The sequence below is a fragment of the Pyrgilauda ruficollis genome, unplaced genomic scaffold, assembly GCF_017590135.1.
Source record: "Pyrgilauda ruficollis isolate IOZ18807 unplaced genomic scaffold, ASM1759013v1 scaffold59, whole genome shotgun sequence".
NCBI lineage: Eukaryota > Metazoa > Chordata > Aves > Passeriformes > Passeridae > Pyrgilauda > Pyrgilauda ruficollis.
Genome location: NW_024527599.1, coordinates 2,367,351 through 2,386,404, shown reverse-complemented (window position 1 = coordinate 2,386,404; position 19,054 = coordinate 2,367,351). Strand labels below are relative to the sequence as shown.

At 39.5% G+C, this 19,054-nt stretch overlaps 1 protein-coding gene across 1 annotated transcript in view; it reads left to right on the top strand.

The window, feature by feature from the left end:
* Positions 1–17,225, top strand: part of BRIP1 (BRCA1 interacting helicase 1) — a 46,370-nt gene extending 29,145 nt beyond the window's left edge. Inside the window, exons 15-20 of the mRNA XM_041482892.1 lie at positions 2,110–2,269; positions 2,603–2,724; positions 11,272–11,384; positions 12,815–12,897; positions 14,683–15,000; positions 15,678–17,225. Coding sequence (XP_041338826.1) covers positions 2,110–2,269; positions 2,603–2,724; positions 11,272–11,384; positions 12,815–12,897; positions 14,683–15,000; positions 15,678–16,516 — 1,635 coding nt within the window. The 3' untranslated portion in view covers positions 16,517–17,225. The remainder of the gene's footprint in view (positions 1–2,109; positions 2,270–2,602; positions 2,725–11,271; positions 11,385–12,814; positions 12,898–14,682; positions 15,001–15,677) is intronic.
* The last annotated feature ends 1,829 nt before the right edge of the window (positions 17,226–19,054 follow it).

Genomic DNA, 19,054 nt, shown 5'->3' with positions numbered 1-19,054 from the left:
TTTCAGTTCTGAATATAAATTTTACTTCTTTCAAATATGAGAGAAATACAGTGGAATTGAGGCATTAAGGACTTTTTTTGAGGAAACTTGCCCTTCTGGCAAGAACACTTCCTAGGGATGTGTTGGTGAGAAATACCATGGATGGGATGAGAGGAGAGGAGAAAATCAGGGCTGGGTGACCCTTGGAAGTCAAAGGCTGGATGGTTTTATGAATGTAAAAGTGAAATTGAGCTCTACCCAAGTGTTCTCTCCCTGGGCTGCCCTTGGCATGCCTGGCAGTGCCAGGGGCCAGCCCAGCAGGGATTGCTGAGTGGGCCCAGGCAGCCCCAGCTGCACAGAGCAGGAATGAAATCTGGAAGTTAATGATGTTACAGTCCTTGGCAGATCCCAAATGGATGTACTTAGAGCTGTAATGTGTTTGAATCTTTGCTTTCCCAGAATTATCTCCACATCACATCCAAGAACTGAGGCTGCAGTGGCAGGCTGGGATGGCAAGATGGACACTCATTGCTCAGTCACAGGATTACAGCCTTGATAGAAAAAGAGATTACAGACAGGATGCTGCCAGGAAATGACAGAGCTGGGAGGGAAGGGGACAGACAGGAGGACAGACACATTTAGCAGAGATGATTTATTCTGCAGCTACAGCTGTTTGTGGGGGAGACTGTTCCTACTACTCATCACTTACTCTCTCTGTGCTTGCTTGCTAATGGTGTCACATCAGTAGTAAAGCAAGAGTAATTCCCTGAGCAGAGGCTGGGACAAAACAGGGAAAATGTGAAATAACAGCATTTGTCCCCTCTTGTGAGGAACCCATCCAAATTCTTCATCTCAGAGAATGAGTTCAGATCTTTAATGCTGAGGACATGAAAAATGCAAAGGGCCTTGTAACCAGTTTCCTATAAATTCTCAAATGTGACAACAATTAGTTGTCATTAGTTCTGCTTCACTGTAGCACTTAAACTGTGGATTTGGACAGGGGACAGATTATTTTATAACAATCACCCATTCAGGATCCTGGGATCTTGGCTGGAGTGCACTGGAACAAGTGGGCTGCACTGAAGGGATGCTGTGGCTTTTGGAGGAATGAAGCAGGGCAAGTGCAGCTTCCAGATGGAGCAGTTTGTGTAGCCTGGAGCAAAATATGGAAAAGTCTTCAGGAGGGGAGTGGAGGGAAATGCAGACACAGGGAGAGCACAGCCCTTCCTGCAGAATCTGTGAGTTGAAATCTCATATACGAACTGCTCAGAGTCAGTAACACACTAAAGATCACTGAGCAGCAAAAGGGTGAAATAAAGGATTTCATTCTGTCCATTGACCCAGAGCTCCTTGGCTCACCCTGGAATTGTTGCTTGCCTTGCCCTTCTCTCAAGGGCAGCACTGTGCAGCTCAAGGAGAAACTTTTTTGCTCCTTGACTTGATAAAATTCAATGTAGAAGTTGATGCATTTGCTAAAGCACCCCCACCCAGGTGAGTTCAGGTTCTGTGCTAATTTTCAACTCTGATTTCTGTAATGCAGCATTTTCACTATTTGCATTAAAAATGGGACAAGTTTATTTGAACTTGTGTTCTAACTTGGAGTGAAATGTGCACAGTTCAGAATTTGGGAGGTATAGTAAAGCTGAGGGGCTCTTCAAGAAGCAGAGGAGCTGATAATTCCTACATCAATATTCCCTCCCTCAACTTCTCCATGTAAATTTTTAAGTATTGAAATGTTCTGGAAATTTAGGATATAAAGGCTTGTTTCAAATTGATTTGGAATTTGTTTCTGATCTTACTTAGTAATCAAAAAACAGGTAGCTTCCATGTTTTTTTGGATGACATTCCTCTACTTAGAGCAATAACACAAGATGCTTTTTAATGGCCACTGTCATGGATTTAGAGAGTTTTGCTGTGACAACTCAAAAATCTGCATTATTTCTAATTAACAAAATAAGTGCCCCCCACTGTTTCCCAAGTGCTGCCCAGCTGAGGTTCTGTGCATGGCAGGAAAACTTGCATTCACAAATACAAAAACTGAATAATGTAACTTCACTAAAAGAAATGTCTTGGTGTGCTTTATTCGAGCAGTTCAAGTGGTTGACATGGATTTTTTCTGTTGGTTTTCAGATGCTGGACAAGTTAAAGGATCGTTGGATGCACACTGGCTTGTGGAGGAAGCTGGAGGATGTTAAAACAGTCATTGCAGAGCCCCAGGGAGGGGCCAAGAGTGACTTTGATGAGCTGCTGAAAATCTACTATGATGCAATCAAATATAAAGGAGAAAAAGGTACATTTTTCAGCCATTCAGAATAGTTGATGCAGACTCTTCAAGTAAAATTCAAGGTTTAACATTCAACATTTTGTTGTAGATACACATTGTTCTCACATAATTAATTACCCCTGCATTACATAGTGTAAAATTATTTTGCTATTTGCTGGTCAAAATCAGAATATTCTTGATCCAAGTGGAGTTAATCTCATCCCTCTAACGAGCCTCTATTTTTACAGCCACTCACCCTTTCCAGCCAGTGTATTATACCATATTTCAAAGGTTTTGGTGCACATTTCTCCTGATCCCCAGCTTCTCCCTGGCATGCTCAGTGTTGCTGTGCTGTTGCAGATGGGGCTCTCCTGGTAGCTGTGTGCAGAGGGAAGGTCAGTGAGGGGCTGGATTTCTGTGATGAGAACGCCAGGGCAGTCGTGACCATCGGAATCCCCTTCCCAAACGTGAAGGACCTGCAGGTAGGACATCACTTCAGGGCTGGGCTGCATTTTTATGTCATCTTCAAAACACTAAATATGCACAAAATGGCTTTTTGTGTCATCTTCAAAACACTAAATATTCACAAAATGGATTTTCGTGTCATCTTCCAAACACTAAATATGCATAAAATAGATTTTTATGTCAGCTTCAAAACTAAATAAGCACAAAATACCTTTTCTCTCTGTTTACCTTTGAACTTGTCTCCATCCCATTTGGATTCTTTGAGTGACCTTGCACAGGTAAGAGGTGGAGCACTGCTTTAAATAATGCAGGTTATTGCAGAAAATAAAAAGTTTTAATACTGCTTTTTGAATACAAACTTTGTAATCCTGCTTTAAATAAGGCTGGTTATTGCAGAAGACAGGTGGGAAGATAAGGATTGTTTAATTATGTTATTATTTTACAATATAACTGTGTATGTCCCACTGCTTGCACTATCTCACCTTTCTAATCCCATTGCCTTCTTCAGTGTAATTATTTGTCCCACTTCAGCACAGAGTGGAACTGGAAACTTTTTCCAAGCTTGTGCTGCTTTATTAGCTTGCAATTTTGAACATGAATTTATGACACAACATAAACTCTTCCTGGATACTGAGGGCAGCACTATTTGGAATATTCAAGGTTTGTGTAACTTTAGGCAAAAACTTGTAAGCCCCTTGTAAAAATAGCATTTGGAAATGGCTGCAGTGAAATAAATCTGAAACTATTTGTGTTTTTCAGGAGGTGGTGAAAGCAGCATCCTGTTGCACTGCTGTGTAATTGCCCACCTCAACACTTCCTTCCTTTTGACTTGAGCAAGGCTTGTCTGACAGAGAGATGATGTTCCATTAGAGCAGGCACAGAGCTGAAAGGAAAAGAAAACCAATAAATATAAAAAAGTATTTTTCTAGGCTTTCTACTTACTGAAAAAAAGGTTTATTACTGGGTAGTTTGTAATGCCACTTCTTTCTAGGGGTCTGTGCCACTGAGGTGCTGCCACTGCTGCCAGTCACTGTCACTGCCCTGTCCTGTGTGTTCCTTTGAGAGCTTTTGGGACTGCTCTGAGCAGCCAAGAAACAAAGTGAAGGATCACAGAATAAATAAATACCAGGAGCAGCTGGATTCTGGCTCTCACTAATGCCAAATCAAACAAGAAAATCGTAGGTTTGCACTTGAAAGGCCAAACAGACTCAGCTTTGGTTTGAGAGATGTGTTCTGAGCTTAAGTGAACAAGCAAAGGCTTCTTTGTTGTCTGCAGCATGTGCCTAATTCCAGCCTTGCTGGGAAAAACCACATCCTACAAGGGCCAGGGAGGCTGTGTTAGTGCAGTTCTTCCAATGTTTGCAGAATTCCTTGGAGCACTTACTCAGCCACAACATTCTTTGTCCTTCTGAAATATAATGCACTCCACTGTAGTGTAAAAATTCACATTTAAAGAGTGCTCAGGCTCCTTTCTGGAGTTAGAAATGCTGGTTTTTAGGGGCATGTGCTGACAAGGTATTTAGGAAATCCTTCATTGTGTGGCTGGAACTTTACAATTAATGCCAAATAATTTCCTGAAAATCAATGGGTTTGGGTTCTAAGTGATACAAAATTAGATTGAAAATAATGTGTTATGGGTGCATTATCTTCACAGTGGATTATGGTTTGATTTTACCTTGAGGTCAACCAAATATTTCAAACAACAGGATCACAGGTGCATCTGTGGATTTCTGATAACTATATTTTAAAAATCAGTGTTCTGTTGAGCTATTTTTTAAAATTAAACTGAAGAAACCCTCTAAATTTTTCAGTAGGGCCAGAAACAGAAGCTGCCAAATTGCAAGCAGCCCAAGGTCTGAGTGTCTGTTTAGAGATGGGAATGCCCAAAGCTCTGCAGTGATCAATTCTGGATGAGAGAAGGGCAGGCCCCAGTCTCTCAGCATGAGATCTGCAGAGCTGCTGCATGGCACAGCTCCTTGCAGGGTGCCTGAGGAAATGGCTTTTATTTTAATTGTCTTTATATTGGACAGGCTTTTGTTTTGCTCACGGATTTAGGGTTATCAGATCCCAAAAAATTCTGGATTAATGCTCATTTTTTTACCAGCTGAGTTGCAAGAAGGATGAAGTGAAGGAGGGTCACTTTGAAGAAGGTTATTAATAATGTCTTCCAAATATTTGGAAGATTAATCATCTTTTTCAGCTTAGGAAAGGAATTGGAATTCCCAAATGAAACAGTTAAATTTAGAGAATAGTTACACAGCATTTGGTTGGTGTTTCTTTGGATTTTGTAGGTGAAGCAGAAAACTGGGTAAGGCCTGGAACTTCTGGGGAGGACCTTGAGTTTTCAGCAGACAGAAAATTCAAACCACAGTGACACAGGCCAGGTTGGACTTGGACAGAAAATGGTGCATCTGTGCCTCTCACACAGCCATAGGTGCTCAGCAGAGGTACCAGAGGAGGAAACTGATAAGATGATTGATAATGACATTCCTTTAAAAATAGGAAATGCAAGTGATTAACAATTCCCTTGGAATAGCCGTGAATTATATGCTTCTGGGATTGCATTAAATCACTAAAAAGTGCTGGGCTTCTACATGAAAAAACATTTGCATGTCTGCTTTTTGGGTTAATAAAAGTCCTCTTAAGCCTCAATTCCATAACCCCTTACTCCTGCACAGAGCTTTTACTTGTGTGAGTAATCCCTTTAATACTCCAGGACTGAGCACAACCAGCAGGGTTGTGGGATTGGACCTTTGGAGAGCAATATTTTATGCTGGCAGTTTGATGTTGGCTCATCTCCACTAATATGACTTGTCTGTGATCAACCTGCTTTCTAAATATGTTTTATGATTTGTAACTTGATTGAGCTGGAATATTAGAGAACATAAATAATGTGACAGCAAGAGATGGATAAGCCCACAGATGTGTTATCTGATGCTAACATACTGTTAATTAACTTCTCTTAGATATTTTGAAGTGTAGCATTTTGGATCCAGACATCAATCTTGGGCAAGAGACTCATTGTCAAGTGTGATGAATAATATCCAATTTTAGTTTTTCCATATGTTTGTGCTAAGTATATGCCCCAAATCCTGGTATTAAGTGGCAAACATTTGAATTCCTTAAGTAACTGTGTGCTTTTATAAGTTACAGTAATTTCTGTGGAGGCTTTAAAGATAATAATTTAGTTTCACTTCAACATTTTTAGGCATATTGTATCTTAGGTTCACTGCTTTTCACAAAAGAAGAGTCTAAAACACTTTGTCAGGGTTAGGGAGAAAGAAATGATTCAGGCTCACAAGTAGGACCTGATTATAAACAAAACTGATTGAAGAAAGAGGCCAACCCCCTAATTCTGTGTTATTGCAAAGGGTTTCGTATTGCTGAAGAATCAGGTTGCTAAAACAAAATAATATAAAAGAAAATGTTCAAGGATTGCTCAAAGCTCTGGTGCTCTCAATGGTAGAGTTTGGCTCCAGTAAAGCAGGAAAATTTATTTCAGAGCCAAAAATGACTTCTTTGGCTGTGACCAGGATTTCCTCTGCCTACCTCTGGGACCTGAAAGTAGAGGTAGGAAAATCTGATTTTGGAGCCAAGTGTGACTTGTTTAGTTCAAGCCATAATTTACTGCTCTTCCCTTGGGGAGCTGAAAAGAAAGAGCTCGCTCCGAAATGTTGATAATGGGCAGCTCTGGAGTGCACAGTGCCCTGCCCAGAGAGCTTTTCTGCACTTCCACCTCTCCAGATGCTTTTGATCCTGCTACAGGAGAGTGGATTCATCATGGAACAGCCAGCAGAACTTGACCAAAACACAGCAGAAAATGCAGAAAGTCCAAGTCTTTCACATCAGCAGAGGCAAATAAACTCACTGAGGCTGGGAGCTGGGAGCAGTGGCATTGCTGGAGTTTGCCTTTGTTGGGAATTATTTCCCCTGGCTGCCATGGGGGGAATATCTCCTTTATTCTTTCCAATACTTCCTTTATTCTTTCACTTCTAACACCAAGGAAATCATCACTTCAATTACAATTTTCTGGGCTTTATGTAACTTAATGATACAAAAATTTTGCAGCTCTTTGGCTGAAATTTCCACTTCTCCTATCTCAACAAATTGAGATATTTCTATCATTTCAGAATAATGATGTGTTTCAATATTGAATTTCTAGTCCTTGTGGCAGTTTTTAAGCCTATATGTTTTGTGTCCCTTGAAAGGAGAAAGAATCTTGTGCTATGTAAGTGATTGCTGAAAAAATTCATTTCTTATTTACCATATTCTAGGAAAAGCAAGATTTCTAAGAGAATTATTGTTATTTTAACATTTAATTTAAATTATTATTATGCTTAACCATCCCTTGCACTGTATTATTGTACCATTTTTTTCTGTCTCAGTAACTCTCTAGTTTTGATTATATCCCCATTCACATTGCACTGTTCAATCCCAATATATTTCCATGTCCCCTGTGAGACAGAGCAAGTCTGAGATCTGGATTGCTTCCTTTTTTTATTCAGTGTTATTCAAGAAAGGCAATTTTGATAAGTGCACATAGAAATTTTCAGGCAGAAAAGGTCACCTGAGCAATTTCTGTGTAACAGCATCCTGATGATAATTGAGCAGTGCAAATATTGATCATGTCTCATTGGCAGTTTGGGGGGGTTGTTGCTGTTCTATAAAGAAATCCAGTATTTATATGTGAAAATAAAAGTGTTATATTTGTGTCTAGTGACCTTATTGAGTTCTATGAACTCATTAGAATGACCTTAATAAATTATTGTAATCAACAGAATCTAGTTTGGTTAAATTCAACTAATAATCATTTGCTTATTCCATATTATTTATGTATTAACACTGCACTTGGAATGCTTGGAACATTTAAAGACAAAATCCTGCCTTTTTCCTGTGGGCTGATAAATGGGAATATTGTGTTGAGACATGGCTGTGAGTGGGTCTGTGAGGGGTGAGGATGTTTGAAGCTTGTTCTGTGACTCACCCAGCTCTTTACATGTGCATTATTTGTGTTAAACCTCCCAGCCCTTGTTCCTGCTTTTGAAGTGAGTGAAATGCTGCACTGTTCAGTGCTGCTTCTATTGAAGAATTTTCAGATGTAAAAGAGAAATGGCTTTTCATGTCTTTAACTTTCCTGCACTCACAAACTTTTTATGGTTCCTTGGCATTCGTCAGGAGGAAAGTAGATGGCCTGAAAAATTCTAATTATTGCTATTTCAGGTGGAAGAGAGACTCTAAGTGGGCACATGAGATTTTTAGGATGGGAGATTTGCTTCAAAACCATTTTTATGTCTTTTTTGGGATGGAAGAGAGCAGTGGCCACCTGGTATTTTCTCTGCTTGTTTGTTTTTAAGACGTGGGGAATTAGTAGATGTTAAACATGAATGTAACTTAAAAAAATTTTTGGATGATGTCTTTGTTTTCATTACTATTTTTCCTCTCATAAAACCAGAGAAACAAGTTAATGGAATGGCAGAAAATGTTTCTATCCATTTTCTGGTTTTTCTTTCCATGGAGGAGAGTGTTGGGGAGGGAAGGGCAGGAGCTGATCCAGGTGTGGATGTGCCACCTCCACCTGTCCATGCAGGGACACAGGCCCAGCTTTATTGGCCTTTGCCAGCTCTTTTCTCTTCCTTTAACCTACCAGAGCAAACAGGAGGCAGTTGGAGATGTTATCCCATTCAACCTTCATGTTGTGGTAATGATCAATCACTTTACAGTATCCTGATTGATTTAGAAATAATTAGTCCATTATAGGTTGGTATTTGCATACCTTGCTGTTAAATACTGTTTGTGTATTCTGAATAAGCCTGGTTCAGCCTGGTGTGTTGCTACAAGGCTGCAGGTTTGTGTGTGAATTTGCAGGTTATTTTGGGGGTCAAAACCAAGCTGTAGTTTTTGAGTTCCTCTTCTCAGCTTTGTGCTGTGAACTAACTCATACAATCCATGGTCAACACAGTATAAATCAATTTATAGCCTGAATAAGTCTGAGTTCCTTCACATGAAGGAATATCACCACAGGTAACTTATTTTAAAATCTAATGTAACAAATGTCATTTAATATTGTTGTCATTGGAGAAAAACCTCTATTGCTAATTCTGTTTGAAAAATACACTTGAGCTGTAGCACAAACTGCCTCCAAGTATCTTTCCAATCCTTTAAAAAAAAAAAAAATTGTTCATGGCATTTCTCTTTTTTCGCTGCTGTTTCCCAGTTAATGTTGCAGAGTGAAAGATGTCAGAGTAATTAAGCATTAAAAGCAGGAGAGGTTTGCAGGTGGAACGTGGGGAGCTCGGAGTGAGCGTGGCTGTGCCCGTGACCTCCCAGACAGATCAAAGCCTAATCTGGGTGACAGCTACAGGATGGCAGAGCTTGCCAGGGGCCTTGTGCAGCTCTTTGTCTGCAAATCCTGCCCCAGAGCTGGGAGGATGTTTTTAAGGATGAACAGGTAAAAGTAAAAGGCTGTCTTTTGACATTTTAACTAATCCCTTCTAGCCTGTGCTTTCCTGCACATTGTGGATATTTGCTAGCAGGAGGCACTGGCTTTTTCACATATGTAACATGTCAGCTTGAATCTGGCTGGAATTGATGGGGGGGAATGCAGCAGGTCCACAATGAAATAGATTCTGATTGCATTAAAATGACAGGCCCTGGCCTTTTACCTGCACAGCCTCCCCCTGCAAGCTGAACCCACGTCTCTGCTGAGGCAGGAGCAGGGAGAAAACAGAATGCTTATTTCCTGGTAATTCTTTTAAAATTAATAGAAGGAAGTTTTAGAGATGTGTTACACCCTTAGAGCAAGGGATTGGGGTTAAAAACCCCCCAACTCATGGGGTTTTGTATTTAAAAATGGGGTTAATTTAACCCCTATTTTATATTTTTATATCATTTGAGCAATGAAATGTCTTTGGTGGTGTGCATACAAGCAGGAAACTTGATAACACTGGCATGTATTAGAAGAATGTGGAAGCAATGTATTTTATTTGGATGATCTGACTGGTTTGCATTTTATTGCTACTTCAGTGAGTTTATGCAGGTATTTAAAAATAATGTAATTTTTTAGCATAAGACACAGGTGCAGTTATTCCAACAGTGTTTGCACAGTCTGCTGGCAAAGTGAGGGGATGCTAAACCTCCACTTGTTCCAAATGGCCATAATCTTACTGATAACACAATTCTTCCAAAAAATAAATTGTTATAAAACTGAGCAGGACTAGAAGACAAGTGCAAAAGACACACAGGAGAATATTGTCAATGGTTATGTTTTAAAGGCTTCAGTGAACTTTTCCATCATCATTCCTCATTTCCAGAGGTGAGCAGTACCCTTTTCTTTCTCCAGGTAGTATTTCAGTTTGTAGAAATGCACAGATAAAGCCAAGTTCCTTTTTAAGGAATGGTTTAATGTTCATAGACCATTCAGAAGAAATCATCTTCTCTTTGGAAAATTAAAAAGGAAACCTCACATGCCAGTCAGTAAATTCTGAGTGACTGGAACAAATATTAAATCTGTGAAATCAAACTGAATTTACTTTCTGGCTGTAAAGATTGAATTTGTAAATTTGACAGGCAATTTAAAGGGCATAAGTACATAAAATAAAATTTCTTATCCAAATGCAACTTGAAAGTTACCTGTCAGAAGAGGTTAGAAGTCTGCTGTTTTCTCTCCTGAAGCGTGTCCTTTCACTTGTCAGTTTAGAAAGGTTAATACTGTACAAAAGAGCAACAGAAAGATCCTTTTTTATGTAGTTTTATGCTTGTTTAAAAAAATAATAACTCAATTCCCCTGGCTGAATAATAATAATAATAATAATAATAATAATAAAACCTTTTGATATAAATAATGTTCTAATTGTTCCAATTCAGACCAGGCATCGTGAGTGGTTATCCTGACTGGGGAGGGGATTTCTTGGGCAGTTCATTCCAGATTCTGAAGCATCAGGGATGTGTTTTTAAAAAGGGGAACATGTTTCTCCCTGCCTGATCTCCCTGTGCTCTGCAGTGAAACATTTCCAGACCTCAGGAGCTGATGCCAAGCTGGGAATTTTGCTTGGCAAATTAAATCTTCCTTGGCAGAGGCCCCTCTGTCCCCAAAGCTCTTTTGCAACTTCTGTTGAGGATGAAAAGTTGGATTTGCTGAACCCTCACTGAGGAAAAGCAGGATCTGATCCCAGCTGGGGATGAGGAGTGGCTTTTGTGACAAAGGGACAGCTCCAGTGGGGCATTTCCCTTTGGAAGAGCCAATAAATCTGGGGTTTGGAATCCATCTACCTGTACCTGGTTTGGGGTTTTTTCACCTGTCTGAGCAGTTTATTCTTCTCTCACTGGCACAGAGCTTTGGATGGGTGTGTGGTGCTCATGTCAATACATTTAAATTATTGGAACAGATCACAGCTAAGGGCAATTTCAGAAGCCAGAATTGGTTAGTGTACAAAATACAGAGTTGAAACATTGAAGCACAATTTATATATTCTCTTACTTAATAAGTGTTTGCTTGTTTTCCCCTTTTAGAATATCTCCTTTTCAACAGCATTAATAAGCCAAATATTTTATGGCTTCCTTCTTAGGTTGAATTAAAGAGGAAGTACAATGACCAGCACAAAAGTACAAGAGGCCTTTTATCAGGGAGCCAGTGGTATGAAATTCAAGCTTACAGAGCTCTCAACCAAGCCCTGGGAAGGTGAGATAAACATAACTAAAACTATATGAATTTGTAGAAGTTTTTTTTAGGGAGATCTTTAAGGATTTATTCCTCACTTTTAGCACAAAGGGGTAAGTAAGGCCAAACCTCTCATATTGCACATTTTGTCTCTTGAGCTGTTCTCTACTGACAATTCTCTGCTTTTCAGCCTGTTGTGCATTGTTATAATTCAGAGATTTTGTTTTACATTCAAACCCTACTTCAATTTAGTTGAAGTTTTATTGCTCATAGTCCAGATATACAGGGAAAAAAAAGCACAAGCAGAGACAAATAATTCTTGAGCTTTAAAGCAAATGAAGATCCTTAGGACTTTTCCAGTGCACTAATTGTTCACACTCTCAGTGGGCTCAGAACAGTTGTTTGATATTTAGCCTACAAGTACTTTTGAAAGGGAGAAATAGCAGTGGGGTTTTTCAGACCTTTGCAAAAGGTCAATTCAATTATTGTGCTCACTGATCTCTTCCCAGATTTAGAAGAAGTGGTATAGCTTCCATTTCCTAGATGGAAACATTCCCCCAAATGTTATTAACAAGGTAGAATTAATTCATCCTCCTTCAACAGAATTTATCATACAAATAAAGATTAGAGCTGTCATCCATGTCTATTGTAGGTGCTGTGCATCTGTCATGGATACAGAGCCACAGAAACATCAGCTGGAAAACTCTGCTGATTTGAATTAGTCCTAATGCAAATGTGATGACATAAATGAAGGCTTAGAGAGAAAATTGAGAGAAATTGTAACATTAGGAAATCTCATTGTGGATTCTTGTTGCTACAAGCCTGATTTCTTAAATTCCTCTTTGGAATCAAAGAGCATTAATTCAAACAGGTTAAGAAAGCTCTCAGCTGTGGGATACCAGTAGTGAAATAAATCAGCTTGAACTTAAATCAAGTTTTAGTGACAGTTACTTATTGTTTAATTTATTATTTGGATGGTATAAAATGGAGAAAATAGGCTTCCATTCTGACATAAAGATACAAATTCCTTATCAAACCAAATCTTATCAAACAATTCCTTATCAAACACATTTTAGCAAGAGCCCAAAGCCCTTGCTAACCTGAGATGTGGGGAAGGATTTTGATAAAACCAGAATATTCCACCAAGCTGGCAGGAAGCTCTGTAATATTTACACTGCCCAGTTAAGAGTGGAAAATGAATTGAGTGGTTTAATTGGCTGTTGAATATTTGTGTGCTCTGTTTTTAATTTAGCTGTTTTGATGTACATTCAGAAGCTGAAGGAAAATGAAGCTCCCACGACATCCACAAGGATTTTTGGTGAAGAAGAGCACCTCCTGTATAATTTTGCTCATTCCAACTGACTCAGAGCAATCCCTGTTTCCCAATTCCCACAGATTTTTGCTGTGTGCCCTCTAATTACATAAATACTCTTTTTCCCCCTCACTTCTAGGTGTATAAGGCACAGGAATGACTGGGGGGCTCTTATTTTAGTTGACGACCGCTTCAGGAAGAACCCCAATAAATACATAACTGGTAAGAGTTAAAAATCTTCTGGGGAAACTCCTAATGTTGAAAAATACTGAAAACTCTGAATTACAGAAATGTGGCTGTACAAATACAGGTGAGTAGGAAGGGTCAGAATGTGCCCCAACCATGGAAGAGAAATTGAACTGCTGAATATTCAATATACAGCAAGGGGTTTCTGTTTGTAGTTTTATACTGGGTAGAAATAAATGCAGGTGAAATAAAACAGATCCTGTACACAACCTTTAAAAAAAAATAAATATTAAAATATAACCTGCTTAGGAATGTGTTTTGAGCTTTCTTCCTGCCCTTTTTGCTGGGCAGAGCTGAGCTCACCAGCCCATGCTGGGCTTAGTCAGCAGGTGGAGCTCAGCTGCTGCAGTTGAGTCCAGCTCCTTCTCTGATCTAAAATACATCAAAATTATTGAAGGAAACACTAGAAATTCATATAGGAGCACAGATAATCCATATGTTCAAGACTTGGTAAGATTTCTTTCTCTAAAAAGTAAAACTTCACAGAAGAGCAAAGTTCTCTGTTGTTGTTGTGGGTTTGATTTTTTTTTTTGGTTCTGTTTTGTTTTTTTAATTGATATACAAAGAATATTTAAATGGGTTCAAAAACACTTTATAAAATCGAGGCAATCAGTTTTTACTTGACCCCTGTGTGCTCTAAAAAGCTGTTATGCTCAAGACATCTGATATTTAATATTTTGATTATTTTGATAGGAGCAGGTTATAATAAAACCTGTAGTTGTAGAACAGTTGTGATTCTTTCTGACTTACTGTTACTTAATCTGACACAAAGTTGTAAAAAGCTTCATTATATTCAAATTTTTATCAGACCCTGTTAATATGATAATAAATAGCTGCACTCTGTGTAAGTCACTTTTAAATAATTCATGATAACAAGCAGAATGAACAGCCAGGCAACAAAGAAATGTAATGTTTATGCAAGGCAGCAGTCTGAACCTAAAAAGAAGACTAGTGAATAAGGGAAAGGCTTTTAACAGAAAAAGAGGGATATTTTTAGTTTGCTTATCAGAATACTGCCATTGAATAAATCAAGCTCCCAGCCCTGGAAAGGAGGAATTGTTGTAGCTTCATGAGCAAATTCTTGAAACCTTTGAGACTGTACCTGCACAGAAATATTTGCACTCTTAGGGTATCACTGTAACAGGCCCCTGGCCAGGTAATAATTAGCACAGACTCCATGTATGAAGGTTGATAAATAATTAGCACAGACTCCATGTATGAAGGTTGATCAATAATTAGCACAGACTCCATGTTTGAAAGTTGATAAATAATTAGCAGAGACCCCAGGTTTGAAAGTTGATAAATAATTAGCAGAGACCCCATGTTTGAAAGTTGATCAATAATTAGCAGAGACCCCAGGTTTGAAAGTTGATAAATAATTAGCAGAGACCCCATGTATTACAGAAGGTTGATCAATAATTCTTTATTAAGAAACCCATTGTTCTTCTATAGGCTGTTAGATACACGTGGACCTCATTGGTCCTTTACTTCAAACACCACTGATTAATTAACCATTGGCTAATTAAGAAACCACCCTTAGGTGAACAAATCTCCATCCCCATTCTGCATGTTCCCAGGTGAAGTTAAGAATTGCTTCTCATTCTTTTCCCTGACCTTCTCTCAGCCGTCCCCAGCGCGATGCCTGGGAAGGCTGTGTTTCTCTGTGTGGCCAGAGAGCTGCTCCACGCTGTGGTGCTGTTTAGGGTTGGGGATGCCTGCTGGAGGTGCTGTTCTTCTGCAGTAAGGTGTTCTTCCCCCCAGGACTGTCCAAGTGGATCCGGCAGCAGGTGCAGCACCACGGCACCTTCGGCAGCGCCCTGCAGTCCCTGCGCGCCTTCGCCCTCCGCAACCAGAGGGGTGGGGAGCCTTCCTCAGAGCCCAGCCCCGAGCTCCCTGCACAGCCCAGGCACCTCTCACAGGGCTCTCAGCAAGAGCCCAGCCCTCCTCTGTCCCCTGATGTTCGTGCTAAAACTCAGGAGCAAAACGTGGCCTCGGAAGTTCATTTTACTGCAAGCATCAGCTCAGCTCATCCCGCAGCGTGGGATCAGCCAAGTGACAGCATGGCAGCAGTGAAACAGAGTATGTTCATTTCCACTGGCAATTTCAAATGGGGACTTGAGTCTTTTTTGGAGGAAACAAATGTTTTTTGAAATTACAGAAGTGCTATCGTGGAAAATGATAATTATTCACAAATGTGGAGGAGCTGTGCTCAACAGACTGAAATTAATTCTCGTTCCATCTGGTTGTCTTAAAAGAGTAATCTTTGATAAGTTTATAGTACAATCTGAAATGTTTTCATTTTAATTTCTTTTTCCATTGAGCACTATGAAGATAATTTAAAATATATTTGAAACACATCAAGATTAGCATTATTGCAAGTTGAGCCCTGGTTCAAGCTACATCTGTTGTTTAGACACCTTCCATGTGATCTCCTCTAGTTCCAGCTTCACAAGTAAAATCCATCCCTAAATTTTAGGAAAGGTTCTGATTTCATTTCAATCAAGAAAGAGCACAATAATAAAGATTAAAAATTTCAAATCCAGTCATACTCTACCTTTATGTGCCTGTTAATCTATTCATTTAATTAAGACAATTCATGTGGAAAGATAGTTATAACATCTGGGCTTTTGTTTGTATTATTGTTCTTAATGAATGCTGTAAAATCACTGTAAACCTTCTAAAACAGTGGTAATTCTGATGTGCTAAACGTGCTGTAAATCAGATGCAATTCAATCATGTTTTGTGATTTGTCACAGGTGAGCAGAAAGTTGATGTAGAGAGCCATTCTCACCATGTAAAACAGAGAAGAAAACGTATGGACTGCACCCCCAAAATGGCAGCAATTAAAATAGAGAGAGAAAAAATGAATGGTTGGAGCAATGCTGATGTTGTGGAAGAGAATTGCTGCTCTGAACCACTGACTTCAACTCCTGTAGCCCAGAACTGCAGGGCCACAGCAAGCAACAGCCAGGAGCATGTGGCTGGGCCCAGTGACCTTATTGATCATTTCAATCAATGCCAATCGTCATTAATTGCAGAACATAAACCAAGTGGACCAGAATCATGCTTGGAAACAACTCATTTTTCAGTGAAGAGTGCTGAGGCCTCAGGTGCTGAAGGACATCAGCTTCCAGCTGAGCCCTGCAGGGAGTTCCCTTCAGCAGCAGGGAGAGCTGAGCCTTCAGCATTAGATGAGGATGAGGATGAGGATGAAAGCATTTACTTCACTCCAGAACTCTATGATGATGCAGACCCAGAGGAGCAGAGAACTGAGCCCCCAATTCCAGGCTGTTGTACCACTGGGAGTTGGCTGGAATGTGGGAACTCCACAGTCCCTGCTGATCCTTCTGCCACCAACAGCTCAGAAACACACACTGGGACTGAAAAAGCTGAGGCTGGCAGAGGTCCCCATGGAATCATGGAAGATGTGAGGAGCAGGGACAGTGCAGCTGGTGCTGTAGGGGTGGCAGCTGCAGCAGGAGCAGAGCAGGGAGGAGCTCAGGAGATGGACACCCCTAAAAGGAAAATCAGCCTCTCCAGATCCCGAAATAAAGGTGTGTCATCCTTTCTGCTGGGCAATAGTGGCACCTGCTGACAGCTGCTGTGGGAATTGTGCTGAGCAGCCCTCAAAACACCACAGGGCAGCTGCACCTTCCTTGTCCTCATGGAACAAAACTTCCCTCAGGCTCCATTTCTCATTAAATCTTTGGGGTTTTCACTGGGAGAGTTTTGCCATGTGCAGTTTTCTAGAGTTAGAATGAAGATTCTTCTTCCTGAGTTCATGGCTGAAGGACATCATGTCTGGAAATTCTGAATAGAAACCCAAGTAGGATCTGACCTGGAATGATTGGTTTGTCCATGACAGATTTAATTAATCCACCATTAAATGCAGTCAAATAATTGGGGTTTTCCTCAGAAAGCCAAACACCCATACAACCAAATTATGGTTTTCTGCATTTGATAGATTGGAGTTTTTTAGTAAAACATGGAGAACAGCATCTTTGCAGATCAAGTCATAGACAGATTGAGCCTAAATACCAAAAGAGGTGTATTCTCCAGTACTTTGGTTCCTTCCAATTTCTTACATCAAAATGTCCAGCAGGAGCTGTGCACATTTTGATATTTGATGAAGATGAGAAGCTTCTTGAGAGAAAAATTTGAGGTTTCTTTAAGTTTTCCTTTTGTGAGAGGATCTAATTTCTGTTGGTTGGGTTCTGTGTTTATTCATGTCACAACCTGTTTTCTTTTGTATGTCCTACAAGCACCTTTTATATGTAACATATAAAATGTTAATTGTACACAAAGGTCTTTGAATCTTGCCCAGTCTATTTTTTTTAAATATTTTAATGTTTCTTTCATTTTCTGCAATGAAAATAGCCAGGATTTTTCTGTAATAAAACATACTGACTTTTCAAGAAAAGATTCTTCATTGCCATCCTACATTCATATGAAGATGCAGGATTTTTACAATCTAAAGATTGGTTCATAGGTATTGATACTTTTTGTTTGAGAGTAGAAATTGAATTACTTACTGGTCATTTTCCATAGAAGTTCATCTAGATAAGATTTTGAGTCCATCCCTACAGAGCTGTGAACATGCTCATATCAATAGCACTTAATTTGTGTCCTTTCTTTATAAAATAAATCCATCTTCATCAAATTGGACACTGCTTGCAAGGATGGGAAGGACACTTGAATTTCTTTAACTGGCAGTATTTGGCATAAGGCTTTTGGTTCAATTTTTGCAATATTGATGGCCAAGTTTCCTTGGTTTAGGTGTCCTGGATTTCACTGACAGGTTTGGTTTAGTTAATAGGGCAGAAATTCCAGTATTGAAAACCTCTGACACATCTAAAGAGAAATATTCTTCATTTCTGTAGAAATAATGCTGAAGTTGCTGTTGGTTCCTGGCCTCTGGAGCTGTCCCTGATCCTCAGTTTCCTAAAGCAAATCTTCTGCCCCAAACCCCTCTGTGCATTTTTGTGTGCCTGAACAGATAACAGAAATCACTTAAGCTTTGTGACTTGTCTGCTCATCCAGTGGCCCACAGCCTCTTATTTGTCTTTCAGGAGATTTGTCTGTCTTTAAATCCATAACATTCAGAGAAAAAAAAAAAAGAAAGAAGAAAATCCATCTCCTTTTCCTTATCTGGAGCAGATTGTTCCTTTCTTGAGCTGTGGTGCCTCTTCCTTTGATCAGAAATCCTTTAAGGCAGGGCCTGCTCTGTGTCAAATCACACCCATTTAAACTTTATATCAAATTAACCATTAGTTCTAAAATATGTATTGAAACATCAGCACTTGTTACTATGATTTCTGGAGAAAATTTCTGTCCTCTAAAAACTCAAATCAACAGGTAGATAAATCCCCTTTGTGTTTGCTGGGTTTGGAAGGTAAGGGGTGGTTTCTTCTGGTGTAAATTCATTCTGAATTTGTTTTTCTGTTTAATAACTGTGCTATTTGATATGTTAGAGGCAATATATTTGTGGTAGTTCTCAGAATTAAATGCTGCCCAGCCTGCAGATAGAAGGGAAGTGAAGTCAATATACTGAATTTCCTAGAATTATTTATTTGGATTTATCACATCTATCAAGGCTAAAATAGTGAAAATGCTTTTCCTACTTTGATATAATAGCTCAGTACACTTTCTGTTGCCTAAAATAATAACAAAATCTTGAATTTATTCAAGGATTGAAAGTTCAGAGGAGATGCAGCAGAAGGAAAGGTGCCCTTAGGCAAAGTGGCTCCTCCCGAGAGAGAAAGGTACCACATCCATGGATGAAATACCTGTTCTGAGTGGCTGCTGAGTGGAAGGGTGCAAGGGAATTAAGAATAATTTATTATATCGTTTTTCAAGTGAAATAACACCATGAAATAGTTTCCTCCTGATCTGCAGAGCTCTGGTTTACACATTCAATAGATACCTTTGTTTCTCGTGGGAAACACAAAGGCACCAACCATCCCAGGCTCCTTTGCAAAATTCCCAACAAATGGATAGCCTGCAGTGTTATAGGCTATAAAATCCTCATATTTTATATGGCAGTGTTTCTATTTAAGTAAGGTTAAACATTTTTAGCATGGTGTATATTGAATTATTAACTAATATAAGTGATAACCATCGACTCAGACTCCTT